We start from the raw sequence: 26385 nt of genomic DNA on the forward strand, positions 1-26385 counted from the left end.
TAAAAACATTTAAATACCCTCAAATAATTAATCCCGAATAAAAGGAACTAGACTTGTATTCCTGACCCCACATCAATACTTCAACAACCTCTTCGAGTTGTCAATCCAACGATGTATCTAAGACCTTTGCTAAGATAATTGTATAATGTGGAAAGTAACAAACCATTATAATGATATAAAGATAGTTCTTATGGAAATGTCAGCAAACAGCCATTTAAGAAGTTTCTCTTGGCAAGTTTATGAAACATTTCAATTGGTGTTTCTATTTATTCAAGGCACATCCCTCTCCAAAATGGAGGCTTGAATTAGAACAGTAACGAGTTTGGAAGCAAAGCAGCTTAATCAACTAATGACTTCCACTGTATGCCAATGATAGTGTACAAATATCATACTAAGTAATGCACCAGCGTCAATACTTTTGTTTCACACTAACAGACTGTAATTCTCAGAATTCAGCTTTTACACAGTAAGACTTGGCTTGCAGTATGAAAAGATAATCTTACAATTCACAGTAATAAGTGGTAGAGAACTTAAAATTGCTGAAAAAAAGACATTTTTGTGAAAGCTTTCATTCATCACGACAATTTGCAAGAAATAATAAACTAAAGGAAAAACACCATTTATACCATTTGGGAAGAGTCTGCATTTTGGCGTCAAGTGGACCTTGAATAGTGGATGTACTAGTCTGGAGAATGCACCAATTCATGATGAGTAACAGTCACCTGCTGAACTTTGTTTAGATTTTAAACTAGGCAGGCTGACCCTGATTGGCTAAAGCATTGCCCTGAGAAATTAACCAGAGAATGCCTTTCATCTATTTTGCTGAGTTTGAAAAGGGTAGTGACCTTTCCGTTTATCTTGTGTATTCATAGATGTAGCTTCCAAGTGCCACACTGTGTGCCCAACTGACAATCTTAAATTGCTTGTTAGCACAATTCTTTGGACACTCGATTATTTAGCAAACGTATCTTTTCATGTCAATACATAACACAGCTTTGGAACTTTTAAAAACACATCCCAAATATTGTCTTCTGACATTAAATCAGACCCAGGGACAAAATTTCTCAGAAAAGTTACTACCACAATTCTTTGAAGTCCAACACCTTATGTAGGTCTCTACTTTTCCTCAAGGCCCAAACAGTTGATTTTAAAAGTCAGTGCCCACTGTTCCTGTACTACACTCTCACTTACACTGTACAGCTCAGTCTGCATGCTGCTGACATCTCTCCTGACCCCCTCCTGTTCTATGCTGTCTGGCTGCTGTTCTTTAGCTCAAGTAAGAATGCTTATCTACAATCCCATCACAGACTACCTGTGAGCATATTGCAGACAATCAATACATCACTTAAAAACAAATTTAAGTTATTACCAAATACTACACCAAACTGAAGAAACCAAGCAAAACACAGGACAGTGCATACCAAACGATACACACATGCTATGGCAGGTGCTGTTTGAACAATCATGCATCCAATTCTCCCATTCTCCTGCTCCTCTGCCACCTCCTTTTCCACTCCTCACTTATTATGTTTCGCCTCATCCTTGTTGCTAGTTTCCTCATTTCCACCCCATCCCTGCTTCTGCTCATGTATGTCTTCCTTTTCTTCTGCCACTCTTGTTCCTTCTGCCTCAGTCTGCTTTTCTTAATCTTCTGTTATGTTTACTTGCGTAACATACAGACACATCAGCAAACCGAAGCAGAGACTGAGTGGCACAGACAGAACTGGATAGCCAGAATGGCATAGAAACTAATTTATAGAGGTAAGCCTGCTTGTATGCATCAGCTAGCTGAATGAGATTTGGCAAGTCAATGCCACGTACAAGCCGGCTTGACTGTTGATCAACCAAATTGCTGTAACTCCAGCCAATTACAGAAGGGGCATGACAGATAAAGGAACAATGTTCTTTTAGGATCTTAATCTAGAGCCAGTGTTTATTAATCTAAAGCTAGATCCATTCCTGTTTCCACAAAATTTTCTCCCCTTTCATTTATTTTGAGATAATAGACAATAGACAATAGGTGCTGGAGTAGGCCATTCGGCCCTTCGAGCCAGTACCACCATTCATTATGATCATGGCTGATCATCCACAATCAGTATCCTGTTCCTGCCTTATCCCCATAACCCTTGATCCCACTATCTTTAAGAGCTCTGTCTATCTCTTTCTTGAAAGCATCCAGAGAGTTGGCCTCCACTGCCTTCCGGGGCAGAGCATTCCATATATCCACCACTCTCTGGGTGAAGAAGGTTTTCCTCAACTCTGTTCTAAATGGCCTACCCCTTATTTTTAAACTGTGTCCTCTGGTCCTGGACTCACCCATCAGCGGAAACATGCTTCCTGCCTCCACAGTGTCCAATCCCTTGATAATCTTATACGTCTCAATCAGATGCCCTCTCATCCTTCTAAACTCAAGAGTATACAAAGATATAGACCCTTACTGATAAAATCCCTTGTCCAATTGTCCATTCTTTACATGTGATCACAGGCAACAGGTGTCAGTGAACTATTTGGTCACGGCTGTCAGCTGAGAACAGCACTGCTAAAGTTAACCATGTATGTACTTTCCATCAAGTGTCATTGTTGATGGCTAGAAGCAGCGTGTCTGGTTGGATTTCACCATCCTACCAAACCTTACATTCAAAGCAATGTCAACAATTTATAGCCAGTTGAGGGAAATCCAACTGGCACTACTGTTGAGTAGCTTCAGGTGAGACTATGTATTCAACCTGGTACATGATTGGTCTGCATGTCTCAATATTGGATTTTTAAGTCATTTATTCACAGCTTCTCTCACGACCAGGACTGTCATTGTATAGTATAATTAACATGTATCGCAATATCCATAACCCAGTATCAAGATTTTATTTCCTCATTGGTACAATATATCGGTTGATGCCTCAGCAGGTATAACATTGATCAAATACCACGTCAGAAAGGAGTGCTATAATAATTGCTTCTTTCTCATTATTTACCCTCACTCTTTCCCAATAAGTATATAACAAGTAGGAACAGGAATAAGCTATTTGCCCTGAGGAGCTGTTTAACCACTAGTAAGATCATGGCTGATCTGATCTTGGCCTCAACCTCATATTCTGCCTAATCTCCATAAGCCTCATTTTCCACGCAGTGCAAAAATCTGTCCTAACTGGGCCTAAATATATTCAATTACAGCCTCCATTGCACTATACCGTGAGGAAAGAAATCCCTATATTTTCATGTTAAATAGACGACCCTTTTAATCCGAAGCTGTGACCTTGAGCACTAGATTACCAACGAGGGGGAAGCATCCTCTTGGCCTCTACCCTTGAGTTCCCTTAGAATCTTATATGTTTTAATATGATCACTTTAAATTTTCTAAATTCGAGTGATTATGGACATAATCTGATCAAATTGATATTTTCTTTGTTCATTAATTTGATTCATGTTTTGATTTAAAGTTTTTTTTTTAAAAAGATGATGCATATTTTCTAGCCTCCGTGGTCAATGCAGTTCACAACCAATGTACTTGATTTTCTCTTGTGCAGGTATTTCAAACAGTGCGATGGAAGCTTTACAACTGGACAGTGGATAGTCTTTTGGTATGGCCTGTCTAACATGCGTGACTCTTACGAACTAGTGGACCATGCAGAAAGTTTACTTGATTCATTTATACAACCCAATCAGCCTATAAATCAACAACCATCATCTGCGACAGAAAATTCAAATTAAATTTTGTCACTTTCTGTCCTAGTTTTTCTTTGTCATCTGAATCTGAAAAATTGCTGCTGTAAGTTTAGAGTTGCTTTCGTTTCCTCCTTTGGGCATACTAAGTTTGTCTGAACGTCTCATCCTTTTTAAGCTGTTGAGTGGGATTAGTTGCCTCTAAATTCTATTATACTGAAAGAGTGAAGCATTCTATTTTTATTAGCATAAGGCTAGTAAAATCAAAATGGAGAGCTTCAAAAACAGTTATAAATTTTAAAATCAAGTATATTTCTGTCATCGACAAAATATTAGTAGTAAATGATAGCGATGATTGTTAAGTTTGTTTTTATTAAAACTGAGGAGATGCGCACACAGGCAGCTTGCTCACAGGCGCATCAAAAAAGCTGTGCTATCAGTCCTCTTTCACAAATGTCCAGGAGGAGAACCATAGACCATTAAGGGATAAGTATGACTTCTACTGATTCAGAGGAAGATTAGACACAAAGTGCAGTCTTTTGGTCAAAACAGGTTGCTAAATCATACCTGAACTGAGGAAAATGGAGCTAGTCTGATGAGAACAATTGCCTTGAATAAGGTTTAAAAAGGCTAGATATACATTGTAGAAACCTTCTAGAGGGAGGTAACTTTAAACTGAATTCCATAAAGCTCCTTGAAGCCAGTGTTCCTGCGATTCTATATTCCTTATACATGACCTAAGAGAAAAAAGGAGAAAAAAGGTAGCTTAACAACCTTGAGGGAATATCCTACCTGTATAATAAAAAAGAACCAAAAGAACTGTGGATGCTGTAAATTAGGAACAAAAACAGAAGTTGCTGGAAAAGCTCAGCAGGTCTGGCAGCATCTGTGAAGAGAAAAATCAGAGTTAACTTTTCAGGTCTGGTGATCTGATCTTTTTTTTCCACAGATGCTGCCAGACCTGCTGAGTGTTTCCAGTAACTTCTGTTTCTATCATTTTAATGCAGTTTCAAGTGTGGCTTTCTTCAATGATAGAAATGACAAATGCAAATCACATTGGTAGCAACACATACATCCCTGGAATGGTAGCATAGTGGTTAGTTAATTACCTGACTTGTAATCCAGAGCCTTGGACAAATGATCCAGAGCTACACAAATACATATATCACTTTCAATGTGTCATGCATCAGTGTCATACTGGACAAAATGGGATTCCTTTCCCTCCATCCCCATACAGCACATGGTCATTGACTGTGTTATGTTCGGCAGTAACCATAACACCTTCATTCTGCAGCAGTCAGCCTACAAATGTGTCAAAGTGGCTCAAAAAACAATCATTGGATGATAAGAGCTTTCCTTCCTATTTAAATTAGCAGTCAGTACCTGGTTTGTGTGCTACCTACAATACACCTACCAGTCCAAGGGGGAATTGTGCTTGGTGGTCCCCCATGTTCATTTTCAGGCATTATGCAAATTTAGCCAACACCATAATGCTGTTTAGCATTAGAGGTTTGTGTGTCTGGAAAGGAATGTGAAGAAAACTATTAACATGTCATTTACATGTGAGAATTGAGCCTGCTATTCAAGATACAAGGATATCTGTGAGCAGTTTGGGTTCAGGTATAATGGGTTCAGGTAGGAGATTTTCATTAACTGTGTCTATTTTCTTTCCGCAATGGTTCCATGTCCTATCATGGACCTGCAGTGGTGCGAGTATGTATATACTATATATCATATATAAATTCATTTCAAGATAATAAGGAACACATCCATCTTTCAAACAGACATGTCATTGCCTGTCCCAATTTGTAGACAATGCATGATAGGCTGAATGGATTAATTCTGCTCCAATCGAGTCTGCTCCACCATTTCAGCATAGCTGATGTTTCTCAATATTGGAAAGACAAAAGTAGGCCTGGAATTAATGCAACTCTATCTTAGGTCTGGTGTATATTTTTTTCTTTCCTCCATTTATATTTTGTGTATTGAATTCCTTCTCAGCACTGAAAGCTTTCAAATTAAATCCTATGGAACAATTTGATTTGGTCAAAGGAACAAAAATGCCAAGGCTCTCAATCTGAATGTCACTGAAGTGCTATCACAAATTACAGCAAAGAATTAACAAACTACTTTTCAGTTCTATGCTGCTGGGAGATTTCAAATTCCACTCTTTATCCAGGTGTATTAGTCATGGAAAAGGATGATGCCCAAAAAAAGCACAAATATGATTTTGCTTCAATTTTTTCCATTTTCAGAAGACATTTTATTCATCATAAACACTACCTCAATGGAAATCTTAATGCTTAGAGTAGGCAAATAACATCATACTAATCCATTTACTCAAAAACATTTGAATATTAAGTAGTATTGGTATAGTGGTAGGAGCATCTGTTTATTTCCCACTACACTCATGAAAAGGGTAATTTTGCAAGGCTTTGTTTTCTAATGAATTTCAGGTCTACTAAGGCCGGTGTCCTCAGTTGAATGCACAATTAATTTTATGGTGGCTCAGTCCACTTATACTCCAAGGAGTCTGACATTGTGCTAACCAGTGTATTCTTACCTGGTTGATTTTTTTTTGTAAGATGATAGATTGCTTCATGACATCAGATGCCATTAGGATCTTTGGTCTAAAAGCCCAGTTTTTTCTCTGAGGTGCTTCTCACTAATATTTATTTATAAAAACAGTTTGAAACTGCAGCACGCTTAGAGTCTGTATTCCATTTTCCCAGCTGCTTTATAATTAAAAGGACCGTATTCTTGTAAGTCACTTTTTATGGATGACGTTATTCGATGGTGAAGGAACTGGATGCACTGAAGCTGCTGGACAGTTTCTGTAGTCTCATTTTTTGCACTTGGAAAAATCACCATTATTTTGGAAGAGTCAAGATTTAACAATAATGTTATTCTAAGTCAATTCTAGTAGCTGCAATTATTTGAGATTTTTCACCAGTACGTTTACTGATAAATGCACCTCTCGAAATCTAGAACACAGTCAATGCTATCCTGGATCACCAGATACTAAAGTCAACACAAAAAAGGTCACAAGTTGTAAAATGAACCAGTCTTAAAAAACATTTACAGAGGTGAAAGATAACTTCACTTAAATATTGACAGGCATTAGAATCTTACGCTAAAACGGAAAATAGAAACATTATATGCCTAATCTATCAGAGCAATGCAGCTTGTACACATTATTTCAGATCACCCCTAAAATGTATATCTTGTGAAATAAGCATGTGCTATTCTGATCAAAAACTGAATATGTTTTATCTCAAATGTCTGTTTTGTTTATTTAGCTCAGCAACAAATTTATTTTGTGAGGCAATATTTAAATATTGTGTAATGAGAAGGCCAGATGAGATAAATGTCTTTCAGTCTAATTTATCCTTTAAAATATATATACCATGTAACAAAAGTCAACACACATAATCAGCATGTAGCACAGAACCATGGTATTGCTGAGAAAAAGGACATATTTTGTTGAAGCTTTTTGTCATGCACTCTTCATGACAATTCAAGGGGAACAACATTTTTGTACTGTATTAGAAAAGTGTGCTGATGGTTGGCGAGTGAATTGGTATAGATATTGCCAAGGAGAATTCCTCAGTTACATAATGAGTAACAGCTTGCAAGTTTTATAAATAGACAGGTTGACTCTGAGCACCCTAAAGAATTAACCGGATGGCTGTTGCCTATTTTGTTCGGTCTAAACAGGTGTAGTATGTGTACTTGTCTTTCTGTCTGCAAGGAATAGGCTCCTGCGCATTAATGTATACAGCTTCCAGTGCATTCAAGTGTGTTGTAGTGTGAGCCAGACTGAATCTTAAATTGGCTGACAATATAATTCATAGCTCATTTGGTATTGTTTAGCAAATGCTGACAAATCACAGAATCACATCTGATGTTGGATGCAGTTTAGGAGTTTTGCAAATATGACTGCTACTTCATAGCAGCAGTGTTCAACAGCTAGTTTCGCCTGTACTTAAATTTGCAAGATACCTTACCCTTCAGGTTAATCAAGTCCAAAGTGGCAGCCTAGTCCCATCTGTGAGCTCATACAATATTCAGTATACAATGAAGAAGTATGATCAAGGTAGCCATTTTCTCAGCTAGCTTTACTGGGAAATGTATGCTCCAGGTCTCCTACCATTCCATACAGTGCAAGATTGACCTTCTCAGCAGCCTTAAGGCCCAAGCCAGTTGCTCACCACACACTCACAAAAGGTGAAATAGGGCTCAAAGCCATTTGCCTGATAATATGTCATGCCAGTTGTGTGCGCAACAGAAACATGGGGGTGGTGACCACCAATAACAGATACTGCTTTCAGGTCCAGATGATGTTCTACCTATCATACGAATGAGTAAAGTGGCATGCGAATTTCACAGCTGGTGGGATGCTAGGTTTGCAGGCCATATGTCTGAAAAACTGATCGAATAAAATGTCACTTTGGTTGCTCACAACAGGCAAAGTACTGGCCTTGCCTATTCAGCCCATGTTTGCGAAACTCTGAAGATATTATCACCTTTACTGTTAGGAACTGTGATTGGGCAAGATGTTTTAAATAAAAATGACATGTACAAACATTATGCCATTTCAACCGAACAAAGCAGATGACAGCCATTCTGATTCATTCCTCTGGGCAATCCCTTGACAACTCAGAGTAAAGCTACCTGGTTTAAGTTTAAACAAAATCTGGCAGTTAACTGTCAGTCATCATCCAATTTTCTTTGCTTTCTCCAATGGCATGGTGCCACCAAACAATCAATATGCGCCTCTCAATATGAAGATGTTCATATTATATTGATGTTCCCTTGTCAGGAAAATTTGTAAGAATATCAATGTAAAATTTAAAAATTTTGACATTCTTTTTGGCTCTCAGGTATATAAAAGTCAACATTAAAATTTATAGTTAAATTGGACAAAATCATTTCTAATTCATGCATGGATCTTCAAGGAGCCAGTTTTTCCCAAAACTTTAAAAAGATTGTGCTCATAGTTTATGAGTCATGTAAAAATTACCTAATGGTTTAATGAATTTAGCCACATGGTCCCCATCCTGTACTGTGCCAAGTTGGTTGGTCTTACCCATGTAGAGCTGTAACTGGTCACTGAGTTAGACAATGAAGAAGTAACCCTGGGTTCCTGCTGCCGAGGGTTCCCGCTGTCCAGTAGCGTTTGTTGGCAATGCAAGTACTGGAACCAATGTTTGATTGTCTTAGATGCAATAGATGAACAGCCTGTAGGACCTCATTTATGAACACCAGCAACATAGTAATAGCTACAAAATCAGATCTAAGTATCTAACCATTACAGTTTGCTACTTCTACAAATCTATAATATAGGTTTGATATTGTAATGCTATTCATTATATCTAAAGATGCCGGTTTTCTTGCCCATATTAAAAATACTGAATGTTCCTTTCCTAATCAGAATTCATTGACAAAGTACCTCAATGTATAGTGAATATCTGGTATCGTCCCGAGTATTAAGTGTACATATCTTGCTTTGAACAGTTTACTTAAAATGTGTCTGGTATAATCAGATCGTAAATTAATTTGGCTAACTTTAACACTTGCTCTGCTTTTGAAATAACGTACTTTACCAATAAAAAGATACAAAAAAAAACTTATTGTGGGTAACTTATTCCATTTGTTGAGTAATTTTGAATATTCTTACACATTTATGAACCCATGCATACACACCCATTAAGTTGAGCTTTAATCCACAATAGGTGGTAGCTTTTAAAAAATATAAATAATCGATATTTGGCTTTTGTGCCAGTGAAACAGGCTGCTTTGTTGTGGCTGATAGAGTGTTGTTGGAACTGCACTCATCCAGGCAAGTGGGAGTGTTTCAATCATGTTCCTGACTTATGCTTTATAGTTCGAGCGCAGTCAGGATTCCCAGACTGTGATGTGCTCTTGTAGCCACAGTATTTACACAGCTAGTCCAGTTGAGTTTCTCATCAGTAAGTAAACCCCAAGGATGTCGATAATGGAGATTCAGTGACCATACTGTCGTTCAGTGTCAAAGGATGATGGGTAAATTGTGTCTTGTTGGAGCTGGACATTGTATCGCACAAGTTCTAGACAATTGGTACTTGCCACTTATCAGGCTAAACCTGCATGTTGTCTGCTTTAGTCATTATTCCTTTTTCCCAAAATCAAAATTATGAGCCATATGCAAGATTTAAAAATCACATTTAAGATATTTGAAGCATTACCCAGACAAATTACTGCTTCATCTTCTCGTTCATGCATCTCTGAACCTGCTCAGCCAAAAAAATGAATCAAAATATGAATTTTATTATATTCCATCTTGCTGAACAACCACGTTCCCATCCATTAGTAGAAAGCACTGTTCAAACAGCTGCCACTTCCTTTTATGTCCAAATTAAGTTTTCACAAGTTACTCGTTCGAGACGTTCACAGGTCAAGCTTTTCACTATACTTCAGACACACGACAATAAAAAAATCAAATCAAAAGGGGTGCTGTTGCAACCTCAAAAATCAGACAGTTCAAGGCAAAACTGAGGTTAACCGTGAAACTTCATGTGAAATGAAAATTGGGGAGTTGTCAGAGTAAGGCAAGTATCAGGTGGAGAATTATTGAACAGGTTTAAATGTTACATAAGTGAAAAAAAACACTTTTGTAATATGTTTACAGTAGGAAAATCTTATCAAAAGGTTAACTAGGAAAGAAAACATCTAAATGGATACATTGTAAATTGGAAGAAACGCAAAAGGTTTGCTAATAGACATGCACTCATTTGGACAATGAATAATTAAATAGTACCACTTTCCTTATATAATTTGCTAAATCCACAAAGAATATCGGAGTTTCCTTGGAGCTGACCAACTGACGCATATTGTAGCCTTAGCAGGAACAGTCACAAATTTAAAGTAAAATCATTTTCCATGAGAAAGCAGTATAAATTTAGTGAAAACATTTCTGAAAAATTGAGAAATGAAAAACTAGTTTTAAAACTCTACTAGATTTATGTCCTTTAAGTTTTGTTTTGGTTTAAATTTTTCATCTAACATATGGAGAACATTTGCTAAGGTTCAAGACTAAATATTTGGAAATTTTAATATGAACTCAAAAAAGTTCGGAGCACACACACTGGTACTGAATTCAAAAAAGTGTTCTGAGCTTTAATAAAAGTATCAATTTATTTACAGAAAATGAGTACATTATGCTTTTTCAAATGTAAACATTTTTCATCGTACATTGCTAATAGTGCACTTCATATTTGAAAAATTTTTGAGCTGGCTACAAAAAAAAAATCCGGTTAGACATTAGATTGTAAAATATTTCAAGTATACAACAGGAAATGTCCATAAATTTTACACTTGCCAGACATGCAAGTTTCAGTGGTGAGGTTTTCTGAAGTCACATGGGACTAAATTTTGTCAATGGATAGAAATTTCAATCTCACCGTGGATCAGAGATCTCCCTTAAGCAAGGTCTTTAGGTTTAAGATAAGCCGTAGATGGTATTATAGGAGTAGCTACTATGTACTAAAATCATGCAAGCAAAAGCCCACAAATAGGTCACATTCTGGAGTTTCATTAGAAGCAGGTGTCTAAAATTTCCCATTGCTCTGATCCTTGGCAAGTAATTTAATAATTTTTAGTCCAGATCATTCTAAAGGAGGTTCCTACTGTTGTTCTGGCCACATTTCTCCAATTAATTTGACTAACACCTCAAAATTAACAAACTCAATAATATTACAAAGTAGCTTCTTAGATTAATCAGGTTCAGTGTGCTTGAGCACCAAATTAAGATAATCCTAATTTTGTTTCATTTGGCACCACTGACCAATAAATCACATACCAGAGGAATGTACAGTTCCTCAATTACAGTTTCTTTAATTTTGGATCTACGCACAAGACTTTTACATCAGTCCAAGACTGAACTTTAAAATTTATAAGATGAAGTTTTGTGATCCTGTACTCCTTTCAGAGGATAAGTTAACAAATGGGGAACACTGATTGGTTTTACATTAGGAGCAAAAGATCCTGTGGTGGAAATCTAAACATTTTTCTACATATAGTATATTATGTAAAGTTACTTATAAGAAAATGTCCCCTTACTGAATGTACAGTCACAAAAATTGTTAGTGAAGTGTGAAGACCCTTTGCAATTGATTAGGGATTGGGCATGCATTACAAAGAAGTACATTCCCTGTAATTACAAAATACTATGATGTCATCATTGGTGCTGATCAAGGTTGTGCAAACAGTGTATGCATATGTACACAGAAGACTGTACATTTACTGGCTCAAATTCCAATTGGCAAATGTTAATCAAAGATTAGTTTTATCAAAAAAGAAAGCGCGCTCATTTATAGTCAGTGGATGGGAAATAAAAGTAAGTCTTAACTGTACCTAGTTATTGTTTTTGACATATCCATTGTTTTCACAACTATTACAGACAAAGTTTATGAGAGATTGGGTCTGCCTTATATACCAACATAATTTAGTTAGAACCACCCAGTTTTGAAATCAAACCCATAAAAGATTCTTAAACTTGTCAGCAGAACACCACAATTACAGAACTGACTTTTTCAATTAAAAGCTGTGAATCTATCTTTAAATGAAATCAACAAGCTAGTAATAAGCGTTGCATTCGCTTTAATGCCAACTTCACACTAACCCCCTTTACAGTATTAACTGTTAAGAAGGGAAGCAGGTGGAAATTGGAAATTGCATCATCATGGGTCCTCCCCCCACCATCCCAATTGCTAGAAGAACCCTGGAACAACCCTGCCCTCCTAGTAGTAGAAAATGTTAAGAAAGTGGTCACAATGAAAAGAAAAAATACATTTTAACTTCATACATTTTCTGAGAAGTGTGGAGGGAGAAATAAGTTCTAAAATATCCATCTGAAGGAAATTCTGTATAACTATTGACACACTACAATTGAATAAAGCCAATCTTCCCAAGGAACACCTACAAATGGAACAGATGTGGCTAAATACAAAGATTTAAATCTACAACAGGACAGTTAAAATATGCAAAAATAACAAAACATTTTAAATTGGCTTCAAGTTTCCCCTTTGAGCACATACTAAAGCTTCACGTACAGACTGAAGTATTTGCCATTAGTGGAACGCACCTTATTAAATTTGACAAGGCAAAACCAGAAGATTTTGCCATATTCAAATTTATTTTTAAAGCTTTAAATTGTTTTGGTCTTTGAAGCATATTTACTCAATTCACTACCACGAAAGTCATTGTATTGAAAAACTGGATACATGAATGTACTAGAATAGTTACTGATTTCATACAGGAAAACCTTAGAAACAATACCTTCTGCACGATGTATATTCTACACTTTGAATTCCATTCAATTTAAAATAAGCTTTTCAGCCTGTTTGGTATGTGCATTTTGCCCTGTTATTTCTGTTTACTCACTTTTGGAGCATTATAAAATTATTAATCAAAGAAACACATATTAAGAATTTGCAAAATATCTTCATGGAGAGAATCTGGATGAGAAGAACACATTTCAGATAACGTCCTTGCAATTTAACAAAATTAAATTTCATACCGAAGGGTGGTCCACGAACCTATTACCTAAAACAAAAGACATTTGTGATAGGCATTAACATTTTCTATTTCAAAGTCCACTTTGTTTAAAAAGAGCAACTGTAGATAAAATTACTCACGTAAAGGGAACGCATGCGTGTCAGGTGGCACATGAGTGAACGTTAAAAAGCTCCCAAATATACTGGTGTTCCCATTTGTGAAAGAATGCTGCATTACACTGTAAAGTATGAATGTGATCACTACAAAAAGTGCCACCATTTCAATCTAAAGGAAGAAAGTTGTATTTACACAATTTAAAGTTACAAATTCATTAACAGATATTTATTCTATTTAGTCCACAGGACAGCTGGATGACAATGTGGGCCTTCCGACATAAATACCAAATTGAAAATACAACCACTTCTCAAGAACTATGTAATATGCATAAGATTGGTTAGTGTATATTTAAAGAACTTTAAACAGATCAGTTCAAGTTCACTTCAGATAGTTTCACTTCAACAATTACCCAGGGACCATTTAATTATTCAGTATTCTTTCTTCATCACAAGAGTGTAAAAATTAGTGCTGGGAAACACGCTGTTTTCCACTTTTTGCATTCAATGTTAGCATAAGGCACTCAGGTCAAATACACAATGGATACTCATGAAATAAAGCTCTCAGTTTCTTGCGTTGACACTATGTCTTAATCCAAAATGCTACCATTTAGTAAGGTGTGCAATTTTCTACCTCAGCCATTAAGATCTAGGTTAGTTACCAAATTAGCACCATGTTACTCTGGACAGTTTGCAGTCTGACACACATTAGGAATTACTTTTAGATTTCATTTCATCTATTGACTTTCGTAGTAGAAGAGAAAAGGAGTGCAGTAGTCCGATGTAACAGCTATGGATGGAGCTTTTCTCCCCTCCTTCTACCACTTGCTGGACTCAATCATTGTGAAATGTAATTTGAAAAAAAATTACAAAGAGGAATAACATATCCCAGTAAGCAATTCATTATTAATGGGTCCCAGATGAATTCTGGTCAGATATCACTCAGTCTAAACCCTTTAAATATTCAATATCATTGCATTTGAAGCACAATACTGGTCCCCACTACATCAAACAGAAGTGTAGTCCTATACAATTTAGATCAGCCTCAAGACAAACAGCATGAAGTGAACTGCATCCAATTCATCCAGATTCACGTCCCGCAAGAATGCTATTTAATAGAAACATGCTATTCATGAAAAAAGTCATAATAATATATCGTTCCACAGATTATGTTCCATATATCGCACCAATTTCAAAAAGCATAAAGATTTTAAATCCTGAAATATTAAAGTATCATACATTTCCAGCTTTATAAAACAGTTACCTGTGAATGAATATCCAGATTACATTTTAAAAATATAAAACTGCACATCCTAATGTAAAAAGTTTCTCTGTAATACAGCCCCTATTTTGTAAGCAAATTACCCAGATGCTACCATTGACAGGTGTGATAAGTGCCCCAAAACTGCACCAGCATTCAAACTCTCAATAAAAATTACTTCAACAGACAGAACTTTTGTTCTTGTGAAATCTTTTGCTTTTGTTTTTGTCTTTCAACAATCCCACTACTCCTGCACAGGCAGCAAGCTTTAAAAATAAGCAAACAGGGATTTGTATAGCTTGATCTCCTCCTCAACCCCAAACACATTATAAGGAGAAAAAAGTAAAATAGAACAATGGACAGAAGGCTTTTAGCAATTTTTTTGTCAAACATCATTTGTTTAAAAAATGAATTCCATTTCTACATACCTGCAAGCAGAAATAAAAAAACAAATGCTCAAAAACGTGTAACTGCAATAGAAAAAGTTACAAGAATTTTTGACTAACAAAAAAAAAACTCAGCAAAGGTTAATAGGAACAAACTAAGACATAAGATCCATATTATCATTGCAACTCATATTTTCATCACTGCAACCAAGAACATTTATTGACCTAACGGTATTATAACTGAACACAAAACATCCTCTCCTTTCTCGCTAAGACAGTACTGTTTCAAATTTTGATTTCAACCTGTTTGGTCACATTGTTTTTGAAGGGCTATACAATCTCAGCACTGATTTTGCTTGGTAGGGAACTAGCGTGTCAAACAGGAAACTGAATAGAAAAGCTGACAGTTGGTCTGGAAACTAATCAAAGTTCCCAATGATTTATCATACTTCAAGAGAAATACCTTTAGATCCTAACAAACCTCTCCCTGTTCCTGTTTCACTGGGAAGAAAATATGGAGCTGAAGGACTTCATGGATGCATCTTACAGAGAAACTTTTTACATTAGGATGTGCAGTTTTATATTTTTAAAATGTAATCCGGATATTCATTCACAGGTAACTGTTTTATAAAGCTGGAAACTTAGCTGCCTGTAAAATCAGAGGACTGTCCGAAATTTGAGGTGAGCGGGAAAAAGTCATACAAATGGACTAAAAGATTAGCAATAACAAAAGAAAAGTCAGGTGCCACATCTAAAACAAAAATCTAAATTTCTCTCATCAAGAGTATCTACCTGCACTGCAAAGCTGATCAACTGATCTTCTGGCAGTTTCACCATTGATCTGCCCACGCAGCTACAAAACTAAAATTGGGCATTTTTAGAAGAGAAATCCTTCTGGATCAGACGGTTTCAATTCTACTTAAACTACTTCAGCACTGAAGAACATGACGGATGCACTGCCTTGTTAAATTGTGCAACTGGGGGAATTGAAATGGAAAATAAAACTTGTCACAGAAAAGAACAATGTTCTCAAAATGTCCTACGGGCACTGTAAGAAAACAACTGACTAAACACAAAGTAGCCTCTTGAAGCTGCCAGTTAGATCAGCCGATGCAGCTTGCTGGCATGAAGATCTGAGACTAATGAATAAAGAAATGGAAGAAAAAGGTTGGGATTTTAAAACTGGAAGGAAGTCCATTTATAGGTGATAACGGAAACTTTCAAAATATTTTGCTCAGAGAATGAATGAATATACAAGATGCATAAATCATAGGACATCACACTGTAACGAATTCTGGGTCTTTTATATCATTCATGATACAGCACACAGAACTAATAATTTATTCAAATTGTACTTCAGTGAAAAAGGACAACAATAAACAAAGTGAGCTACGTTTCTAAATATATAGCCCAGCATGAAAGCTGATCTTCCAAAAGCATCTCTTGATTTCTTTGCACATGGTCCGAGAGAGTGAGTATTGCGCTAGGAGCATACTTTCACAAAGTCGGCCCTCAGGTTCACTCGCATCCAAGCAATTGTTCATACAAGTTTTGTTTCTATAGAACTGTCCGAGAATATGATCTATATTGAAAATATATTTAAGAACCTATACATTTAAAAAAGTCAAATAAATAGCGGTACAAGTCAGTTATTTCATTTGTGCCATGCATTAAAGAACACCACATGTAAAAATGCATTAAAGAACACCACATGTAAAAATGCGCTAACAATCTGTTGCCAAAATTATAGCAGCACCAAAAACACCCACGTTCTGCCCAAGCAGCTTCATTTGATTCCAAAACTCGATCCGACAGGAATGATGCCAATAGCCCACATTGCTATCGATAAAGAGAACTACAAGAGGCATAAGAACAGACAGTATCTGGGCTGCAGTCCGTACACAATAACCAGAGAGGAAAGACAAGGCCAGCACAGCGTACAGTACAAATAGCAACTGCAGTGTAATTTCACCTCCTATGATGTGGTTCAGATAGGCCAGACGGTCCTCTTGACTGTGCTGCAGGGAGTAGGCCTGTAGATTAAATACCAAATGATTAGAATCCCACAACCTTTAAAGAGAAGGTATAGTGGAAAGGGTATAACTTAAACTTGGCACCATTACAACCATTATATGTTCTAGGTGAATAACTTAAAACACAGTCAGTGAAATTGATAGCTTAGCCCCAGTATCCCCCACAAATGCCAGGGTGCATTATTGATAAGCTTCTTGGGGTAGAAGAACGTTATTAACAATTAGCACTGGTTCCAAATTTGGACTCAGATTCCCAGTCCAAAGTTGCAGTGCCAAGTTCAGATATGTGACTTCGCACTGTGTAGCTTTGCTGGTCAATGGCTCCTAAACAGCAGCACAAGATACAATATTGAAATGCATAGAAGATAGTTCGATGAAAGCAATTTCATTGTAGTTTGAGAACGTACAGAGAAGCATGTTTCTTCATTATTAATTTTTAAAACTTCAGTCAGAGTGATCAATTACTTACCACACAAATAAGGTTGATACCAAGAAACACCTGTCCAGTAGACTGCAACGACCTGGTCCGTGGCTTCTGCCGATAAACTTCACCAGCACCACTTGCTAAAATCAAAAATCCTCCAATAACGGCTATAGTTCTGGAATACATTCTCACCTGCAACGTTCAAAATGTTTATTTTATACTGTTCAGCTAAATATTGATATTTTTAGTACTTAACGCATCTATAAATAAGTTACCTGCCATCATTTTACTTTATTTTCATTTGAAAAGTAAACATCAAATAGTAAAATGCTGCACCAGTTCAAAACTATACCTTCAAATCAGAATTGATCACTATCCAGATGGTGCAAATCAGTTGAAATTCAACACATTCTGCCAAAACAAGTTTTAAAATATGTGGCAACTTGTACAAACAAATGCAGGTGAAATTTACCCTTCCACCAACATCTTGTTTTCGAGTGAAATACGCCTGTTTTATTGGATGACAGAAACAGAACGGAGTTGCTGCAACAATTTTTGGACAAACTTCAGATGATGCAAGTAAAGTCAAGGTCTTATCTTTGCACAATTATATGAAAAATAAACTTCAGATACTATTTGGTAAAAAGTACAATTATCGTGAAATACTTCATTGTTGACAAGCAGCCTCTGAACCCTCTACTTTTGCATATACATGTGTGGGGGTTGGGTTGTTATCACTATCGGCCACTGAAGTCAATACTTGATTTTGCTTGTTTCATCAGAAGATGAATGGAATGCATATAATATATGTGGACTTTATTCTTGATTGTTTGCATCTTGAAATGCACTTCAGTCATGCCATAAACCTCTTCTCTCCTTCACTAATCCGGGTGGTTATTGTATAACAATAGTAAACGTGGACTAAATTTTAACTGCTGTTACCTGACTGTTGTACCTAAGAGTTTTCAGGGACTGGGATTTTTTAAATTTAAAAACAAACAGGACAAATACAGACTTAAAACAACTGCTGTGATTAACTGGGCACAGATTGAGACAAGTCAAAAAGGCCAAGAGGAGATAAATAACACAGTTTACACTGAAAGAACCATTTTATCATAATACATTAGAACCAGGCAATTGAGTCTCTGTCTCAAAGCTCTTATTTCCTGTCTTAATTGACACTTGTATGATAATGCCATACATTGGGAGCTGAAATTTCCACCTGCTGGTTAGTTAGCTTGGAAAGACAGTGGATTTAGACTCAGGAACACACATTGAACCATATTTCATAGCTTATTTAAGTAGCAGAACAGTGAATGCAATGCAGGGAGTAACAGTTGTGTCACTGGGCTAATAAATCCAGAGCTTCAGAATAATGTTCTGGGGGGTGTGACTTTAAAACTCCTCATGGCAGATGGTGAAATTCAAATTTAATTTTTAAAAATTAGGAATTAAAAGCTAGTTCTAAAAGGCAACCATGTAACTAGTGTTGACAACCAGGGAAGGCCTGGGAAATCAACACTGGTTTAAATGAGAGTTCAGGAGGGAAAGCAAAGTGCAAAAGCAGGCATATATAAAAATGAGGTGCTAAAGCTACAACAGAGGATTATTTGAACACTAAACTGCTGAAATAACAAATGAAAAACAGGCTAATCCATCTCAGCCTCTCCCATGGTCCTCAGCATCACAGATGTCCAGTCTTCAAAACAATTCAATTTACTCCATGTGATATAAAGAAATGGCTGATGATACTGGATACTGAAAAAGCTATGCCCATCAACATTCCAGCAACAATGCTAAAGAATTATGCTCCAGAATTAGCTGCACTTCATGTCAAACTGTTGCAGTACAGCTTAGAGTGTTAACTGCCATTAAAAACCCATCTGGTTCATTAACACTGTTCAGGGAAGGAAATCTGCTGTCCTTACCTGGTCAAGCCTCTATGTGACTCCAGACCCATAAAAATGTGGTCAATTCTGACCAGCCCTCCAAAACGGCCATTTTAGATGTAAAGAAATGCCACAAAGTCTAATGTAAGCACATTCTCTTATGGGAAACAATGTATAGGCTGGGCTTGTTTTCACTGTAGCTAAGAAGAAGGATGGACTATTTGACTGAATATCCTTAATGGTCTTGACAAGGTGGGCATGAAACTTATGTTTCCTCTTATAGGAGAATGCAGAACTAGAGGACCTCACTTTAACATTAAGGGCTGTCCTTTTAGGACGACAATGAGGAGAAGTTCTCTTCTCCGAGTATTTTGAGACTCTAGATCTCTCTGCCTCAGAAGGCAGTCTCATTGAGTATTTTTAAGAAGGTAACTTGATTCTTACTGGACAAGAGAATCAGGAGTTAATTATCGGGGTATTTGGAATGTAAAATTTGAAACACTAGTTAATCAACGGTGATTGCACTGAATGTCAGAAATAGGGTCAAAAAGCCAAACAGACTAGTTCTGATCCTAAATCGTATGAAAGGAATGAACCCACGTGGATGGACTATAATCGACTTGCAGCAAAAACATTGATGGCTTACACAGTCCTGTTGACTCTGCAAAGCCCTCTTTACTAATACCTGGGGCTTCTGCCAAACTGTCAAAGACTGACAGCATCTAATGTATGGTTGCTTAAGCATGATGGTGCTCAAGATTTCCCAATACCCATCACTACATATGTCCTGTACTATAAGCAGGCAGATCCAGCAGTGGGAAAATAATGTTGTATTATTAGAAGGGAGCTGCCCTGGGAGGCCTCAACAGGATTCCAGAGAGGGAATGTCTTTAGCAGTGGAAGGGGTGATATCACATTGAGGAGGCAGGTTTCCAGAATCATCCTCTCTTGAAAGGCCGAATCCAGGAGGCTGAGGAACCGGCACACCAGCATTCGCAGCCAGAGACTGCTGTGCGAGTGCTGAGAATTGACTGACAGTGGATCTCGGGCAGTGGCCCTTCCTGTCACGATCCCAATCAGCAAGTTTTCAAATTCTAGGAGTTAAGTACTGGATTTGAAAGCTAAAACCACAGGTTAAGGAAGGGGAGACTTTTAAAAGGTTGTACTTAGATCTGTTTCTTGCAGGCCTTGTAACATAAAAGATAGGCATTAGGTTGTTCTAGCACCGAGTGAGTAGCAAAAGTGCGCAAATGCAGGGTTGGGAGTATGGGTGTTTTAGGCAAGTCCACATTCACAAGTGTTAAAGGGGCAAAGGTGATAGGAGGTGCATACCACTCCACCGACTGCCATATGAGAGAGATCAGGGAACAGTTTATCATCTTTAGAGACAATGCGTGCAGGAAGTGGGTTCAGATGCCAGTCAAATCAGGCCATTCGGATCAGCTGGAGATGCAATTAGAGTCACTGAGGAGCATATTGGAGGCACAGAGTATGATGGATAGCAGCTTGAGAGAAGTGGTCACACCACAGGTATGGTAGATGGGTGACTGTCAGGAAAGGTAGGAAGATTGAAATGCACAATCGTAATAGGGGTCTCTCCACTCAGGTGATTCTTGCAACCATGAGCAAGGCTTCACAATGGTGTGTTGTCACCCCGAGGTCAGGGTCAAGGATGTTTTGGAGCAGTTACAGCAAATTCTCAAAGGGGACTGTGAGCAGCCAGAGGTCGTTGTACACATTGGTAACAAATGATATAGGTAGAGAAGTGGATTAAATTTTGCACAGCGAGTATAGGAAGTTAGGCAGGAGATTTAAAAGCTGTGACTCAAGAAGAGTTATCGCTAGATTACTTCCAGTGCCGAGTACTAGTTAGAGGAGGGGAGGGTGGATTAATGAGCGGCTAAGGAGATGATGCAGGGAGCAGAGGTTTTTCGATCATCCGGACGTCTTCTTGGGCAACGGTGACTTCAACAGTTACAGGCTGCACGTGAAGTGGAGGGGAGATTTGCAAGTGTTATTCGGGAGGCTTTACACTAGAATGATGGTGGGGAGGATTCTAAACAGTAGAGAAAGGAGGAGAAGATTGCAGGTTGTACATAAGTTAAATTGACAAGACACATGAGAATACAACAGTGAATGAAGTAAAACTGAAGAATTAAACTAGACTTATTTCAACTCAAGAGGCCTGACAGGTAAGGTGATGAACTCAGGGCATGGGTGAAAACGTGGGACTAGGATATCACAGCTATTACAGAAACATGGCTGAGGGAAGGACAGGACTGGCACCTGAATGTTCCCCGGTACAGATGCCATAGGAAGGACAGAAAGGGAGGCAAAAGAAGATGGGGATTGGTTGTTTTTGATGAGGGAAAACGTCACTCTTGTGCTTAGAGGATATTCCCGGGGGATTGACCAGTGGGAAAATCTGAGTGGAACTGAGAAATAAGGAGGGAATGATCACCTTGATGGGATAGGCCCATGAATGGTCAATGGGAAACTGAGCAGCACATGTATAGAGAAGTCTCAAATATCTGGTAGAATAATAGGGTTGTAACATTAGGGGATTTTAACTTTCCAAACATGGGCCTGGATGGGAAGGAATTTGTTATGGCTGTTAAAGGAAAATTTTCTTTTCTTTTTCAATATATAGATATGCCTACTACAGAAGGAGCAAAACCTGACCTTCTTGGAAAATAAGACAGGGCAAGTATTTGCAAAAGGCAAAATATATTTGCAGTGGGATTTACATTCAGACCAATTAGCCATACAGAACACCAACAGTTTTGTTTCTCTTACCTTCAGCCAATCTCCATAATGGACTTGTTTTCCAATGTATGATGCATATGTGCTAACAGCCAATTGCAAGGCAGCCCCCAACGCAAACCACCTCCTTTTCACTCCAAAAGACATAAAACTGGCACAAATCACTGCAGCACCCATATCAAAATAGAGGTATGGCACTGGAATATCTGGCTTTCTAAAGAGAAGGCACAAGGTTATCACTTTCAGTGGAAAACCAGTAAATACAAATCAGGCGATTATAACGTAATTGTTTAAATCCATAGCAGTAAAAAAAAATTACTTGAACACCCTTGGAAAAAAACGCATTTATAGCTTGAATTGTAACATTTTGAAATTTATTCAGGCAAGACTACAAAGTATTCTTGTTAAAAACTGCAACTCTCCGGGTGCTTAGGCAGCAAAGAAGTAATAAAACTCCTACATTAACCTTGAAAGTGCAATGCAATCAAACCTCAGATGATTACCAGGAATGAGGCAAGATAATTTTACTGCCAGAACCTGACAGCCAGCATCTTCATATTAAATAAATTATACGAAAATTTCTTTGCTCCTGGGAGCCACCTATCAGCGATTTGGGATAAGGGGAACTGCAGATGCTGGAGAATCCAAGATAACAAAGTGTGGAGCTGGATGAACACAGCAGGCCAAGCAGCATCAGAGGAGTACAAAAGCTGACGTTTCAGGCCTGGACCCTTCATCAGAAAAGGGGGATGGGGAGAGGATTCTGAAATAAATAGGGGGTGGGGGGGCACGGCAGACTGAAGATGGACAGAGGAGAAGATAGGTGGAAAGGAGAGTATGGGTGAGGAACTTCACACTGTAAAATGCTAAGAACAATATCATATTAGTACCTTTCAATTTGCTAAACTCATCTCATTACCCATTAAGAAACGTGATAGTTTTGAATAAATTTCAATTTTTTTGTATCGCAAGTACCAAAAAAAAACAATTTTTCAGCTTTACTTTAAAGTGATCTTCTTTCATGATTGTCCTGACCCATGATAAGCTACAATTCCATAAATACTCAAAGGCTCAATCACACAAGTAATGATTCTTCACACAAGACTATTTTATTAAAGTATGACAGGGTGTTAGTACAGAATAAGTAGCATTTATTGTCAGAAAGCATTAACATAAAGAAAGGTTCTGGCAAAGCCTAAAAGACAAACAAGAGTAGGAACCATTTCCACCCTGGCTATCTCTCCACTCAAGTCAGCACAAACTAGCAACAACTTTCTGGTCAGTTTATTTGACGTACAGATACTTCCAAATGAATAATAATTTTCTTCAACAAGAACCTGCATTTAATCAAGCTACTTGACGTAACAAAACGTTGCAAAGCATTTCACAAATGTGTTATCCAAAACAATTTAGCACTAATCAACACTATTAGGACAGATCTTAAGAGCTTCCAGTTGCCATGACAACAAAATATTTTGATGCAAACTGATGGTAACTTTTTGAAAAATCTTTCAGATTAACAACCACCATTTAGTTTGTCCATCAACTTTCGGCGAAATTTCCTGCTCTGTGGCTCTGTTTGAAATAGAGAATGCCATACTTCCCAAGAATGTTCTGGCAAACAGCCATTGTGCTTCGACATTACTTCAGTCCCACGCGTGCTGCAGAACACTTTCAGAATGTATAACGTTTTGCTTTTGCCCCAAGTGATGTTTGTTTCTGCAAAGTAAAAAAAAAGTCCACGTATATGGTACCTTGCTGCACCACTGGATGTCTCGAAGCGTTTTAGAGGCACTAGAGTACTCGGCAGGTATTGTCACTGTTGTAAAGCAGGAAACAAGGCAGATAATGCACACAAACTTTAAAACAAATCCGGCAAAGTGACAATGACTAAATAATCTGTTTTGGGGATGTTGGTGGAGAGGTAACTGTTCGTTCAAAATAGCGCCACGAAATGCTTTCCAGCCCGGCGGGCAGATGCGGCCCTCAGAAAGGCGGCACCTGCGACAGTGCAGCACTCCCTCAGCCCCGCACCAGGAGGGTCAGACTTCGGTGGGACTTGAACCACAGGTACAACTCTTCTACGGCGTTTCTTGTTTTCAAAGTGTTTGCTCCTGATGAAGAAAGGCTTTAAAAAAAATAGCAAGAATCGGGGCTGGCTGACGGAGAAGCCGCTGTTCAAGTTACAACCACCCCAGGATCCAGCGGCTTTGTCCTCAGCCCAGGCCCCGAGTTCTTCTCCTACCCCAACAACCTCACACTCACCTGCGCTGGTCGGCTCGCTCGGCGAACAGCATCAACATACTGAAGCAGTTCCAGAACGGGAAACGGGTCAGGATGATGGCGCCGAAGCGCATGAGGATTTTAAAAAGCCGCCTGCGAACTTCCAGCGCCATGACTTACCGATCCGGCCCGTCCACAATACAATTCCGGCTGGAAACCCAGCTCCAGGCGTCAGGTTCCCACGGCCTCCCAAAAAGCACAGTTCCGGGTTCCTGAGGCAGAATTCTAAACTTTTAATGATTCTAGGCTCACTGATTAAATCTTACACAAGTTATTTTTTAATATAAGCCATTTATGTTACCATTTCTAAATAAGTAAACCCTGGGTTGTGATCAATCTGCTGTGTGGCTACCAAACTAATACCCCTCATCTCAAAACTCCAATTTTATTTAACTCTGTTTCAACTTTTAAAGTATTGAAATCATAATTTGCAGGGCAACATCAGACTTCCAGAAGATGTTCAACTTGGTAACTCACAAAAGGGTTAAATCATAAAATAAGAGCCCATAGTGTTAGATGTAATATATTGGCATGGATAAAGAATTGGCTCAGGCGCACAAAGCAGCTAGTGCTCATAAGGTAATAAAGTGTGAAGTTGGATGAACACAGCACGCCAAGCAGCATCTCAGGAGCACAAAAGCTGACTAATCGGGCCTAAACCCTTCATCATAGAGGGGGCTGGGGTGAGGGTTCTGGAATAAATAGGGAGAGGGGGGGGAGGCGGACCGAAGATGGCTCTTCTTCGTGTTGGCAACCTATAACTAGTTGGGTTCCAAAAGAAATAGTGCTCTTTACAACTGAAAAATATATTAAAGACTTACAAGAAGAAAGTGAATGTGTAACACAAGATCACATGAGAAAATTCACTCAATATCATGGTGTGAACCCCTCAATGAAAGTCCCCCAAATTGTCACTTAGCTCACTTTTGGTCAAGTTCTACAAAACAAAATCTCCCTTTTTCCTGGGTTTACCTTCAAAACGAAACACGTCCAAACTCACCTTAAGAATATACAAAACTTATTTATTTTCCTTTTACTGGATGAGATAACCTGAAGACATGGTTGAAAATAATAGAGAAATCATACAAATATAATAGTAATCAAGCCCTTAATTAACGTCAGGTCCTATTTAGCACAATTCCATTTTTTCCCCCATTCTTGTGTGGAATGTAAGCTCACAAGCAAGGTCAGGATGTGTTGTCTATGAGAAGATGATGAGCTCCCTTCTTGAATTTCTGCAGTCCACCAGCTTACGCTCTAGTGTTGTTAGAAAGGGAATTTCAGATTTTTGATGTAGCAACAATGAAGGAATGATATAGTAATACGGTTTCAAGTCAGAAACGTGCAGCTTGCAGGGGAACTTGCAGGGGATGGCATTTCCATGCATCTGCTGATCTTATGATTTAGGTGGTAATGGTGTGGGATTAGATAGTGTTGTTGAAGGAGGGTTGCTCAGTTTCTGCAATGTATCTTACATGTGATAGACAAGGAGTACCTTATGTAAAAGGAGGGGGGGGGGGGGGGGTTGTTGGCAGGCTAGATAAATATTTAGTCATCAGAACTTTCCACCAAAAAGCAGATTACCAGTGAGTAACACCTTGGGTATCTTGCTATTGGCTTCAAAATTTGTAACAAATCTGAAATGAGAGAAGGAAAATTGGGTATATGCATTTTCATAAAAGACAGAAGGGATTTAAAAACACCAGATTTTATTCACCAAACTTACTGAAACAATACTGTTTAAGGAAAGTATTGTATGCTAGAACTTGAAATTATATTGTAAATATTAACAAAAGAAGATAATTTGCTATCACCATGCATATTATGGTGTCTGATATTTAATCACCTGCACTTACACATTAAGATTTTAAAAACTTAATATGGCATGTTGCTGAAAGTGGGAGTTGATTACGTTACACTGATGAAAATGAGCCATGTGTGAAGTGAGTGAATAGAGGTAGCAAATGAGTACCTCTTTAATCAGACAAAAGTTCAAACTAAGGATGACTGAGAAGGAAATTTAAATTATAATGCTG

At 37.9% G+C, this 26385-nt stretch overlaps 2 protein-coding genes across 7 annotated transcripts in view; one reads left to right on the forward strand and one right to left on the reverse strand.

The window, feature by feature from the left end:
* Positions 1–5359, forward strand: part of nags (N-acetylglutamate synthase) — a 50729-nt gene extending 45370 nt beyond the window's left edge. For 2 of the 3 annotated variants that reach the window (XM_048560244.2, XM_048560246.2), the window contains one exon: positions 3525–5359. In XM_048560244.2, coding sequence (XP_048416201.1) covers positions 3525–3708 — 184 coding nt within the window. In that variant the 3' untranslated portion in view covers positions 3709–5359. Of the gene's footprint in view, positions 1–1679; positions 1762–3524 lie in introns of all 3 variants that reach the window. The other variant, XR_007250382.2, reaches the window with a different exon arrangement.
* tmem101 (transmembrane protein 101) lies at positions 4008–24879 on the reverse strand. 4 transcript variants are annotated; one of them, XM_048560254.2, is made up of 5 exons: positions 24332–24873; positions 22100–22280; positions 17460–17606; positions 16930–16990; positions 4008–4397 (listed from the first exon to the last, which is right to left on the reverse strand). In XM_048560254.2, exons 1-5 carry the CDS (start codon positions 24460–24462, stop codon positions 4387–4389), a joined length of 531 nt encoding a protein of 176 aa, XP_048416211.1. In that variant the 5' UTR covers positions 24463–24873; the 3' UTR covers positions 4008–4386. The 4 variants fall into 4 exon arrangements, with proteins under 4 accessions (XP_048416211.1, XP_048416208.1, XP_048416209.1 ...); XM_048560251.2 differs by lacking the exon at positions 4008–4397 and adding an exon at positions 23667–23785 and having other exon boundaries at positions 16246–16990; positions 24332–24445; XM_048560252.2 differs by lacking the exon at positions 4008–4397 and having other exon boundaries at positions 16246–16990; positions 24470–24879.
* Positions 24880–26385: the final 1506 nt, after the last annotated feature.

Source organism: Stegostoma tigrinum, chromosome 31 (assembly GCF_030684315.1).
Source record: "Stegostoma tigrinum isolate sSteTig4 chromosome 31, sSteTig4.hap1, whole genome shotgun sequence".
Taxonomy (NCBI): domain Eukaryota; kingdom Metazoa; phylum Chordata; class Chondrichthyes; order Orectolobiformes; family Stegostomatidae; genus Stegostoma; species Stegostoma tigrinum.

What these genes read in the sequence shown, in the direction of transcription:
- tmem101 (XM_048560250.2), bottom strand. Translation starts at nt 24,462, where the DNA reads ATGGCGCTGGAAGTTCGCAGGCGGCTTTTTAAAATCCTCATGCGCTTC. An exon ending in ATTATGGAGATTGGCTGAAG is followed by an intron (nt 17,607 to 22,099) that starts GTAAGAGAAACA and finishes TGAACGTTGCAG; the next exon opens with GTGAGAATGTATTCCAGAAC. An exon ending in GTATCAACCTTATTTGTGTG is followed by an intron (nt 16,991 to 17,459) that starts GTAAGTAATTGA and finishes TTTAATCTACAG; the next exon opens with GCCTACTCCCTGCAGCACAG.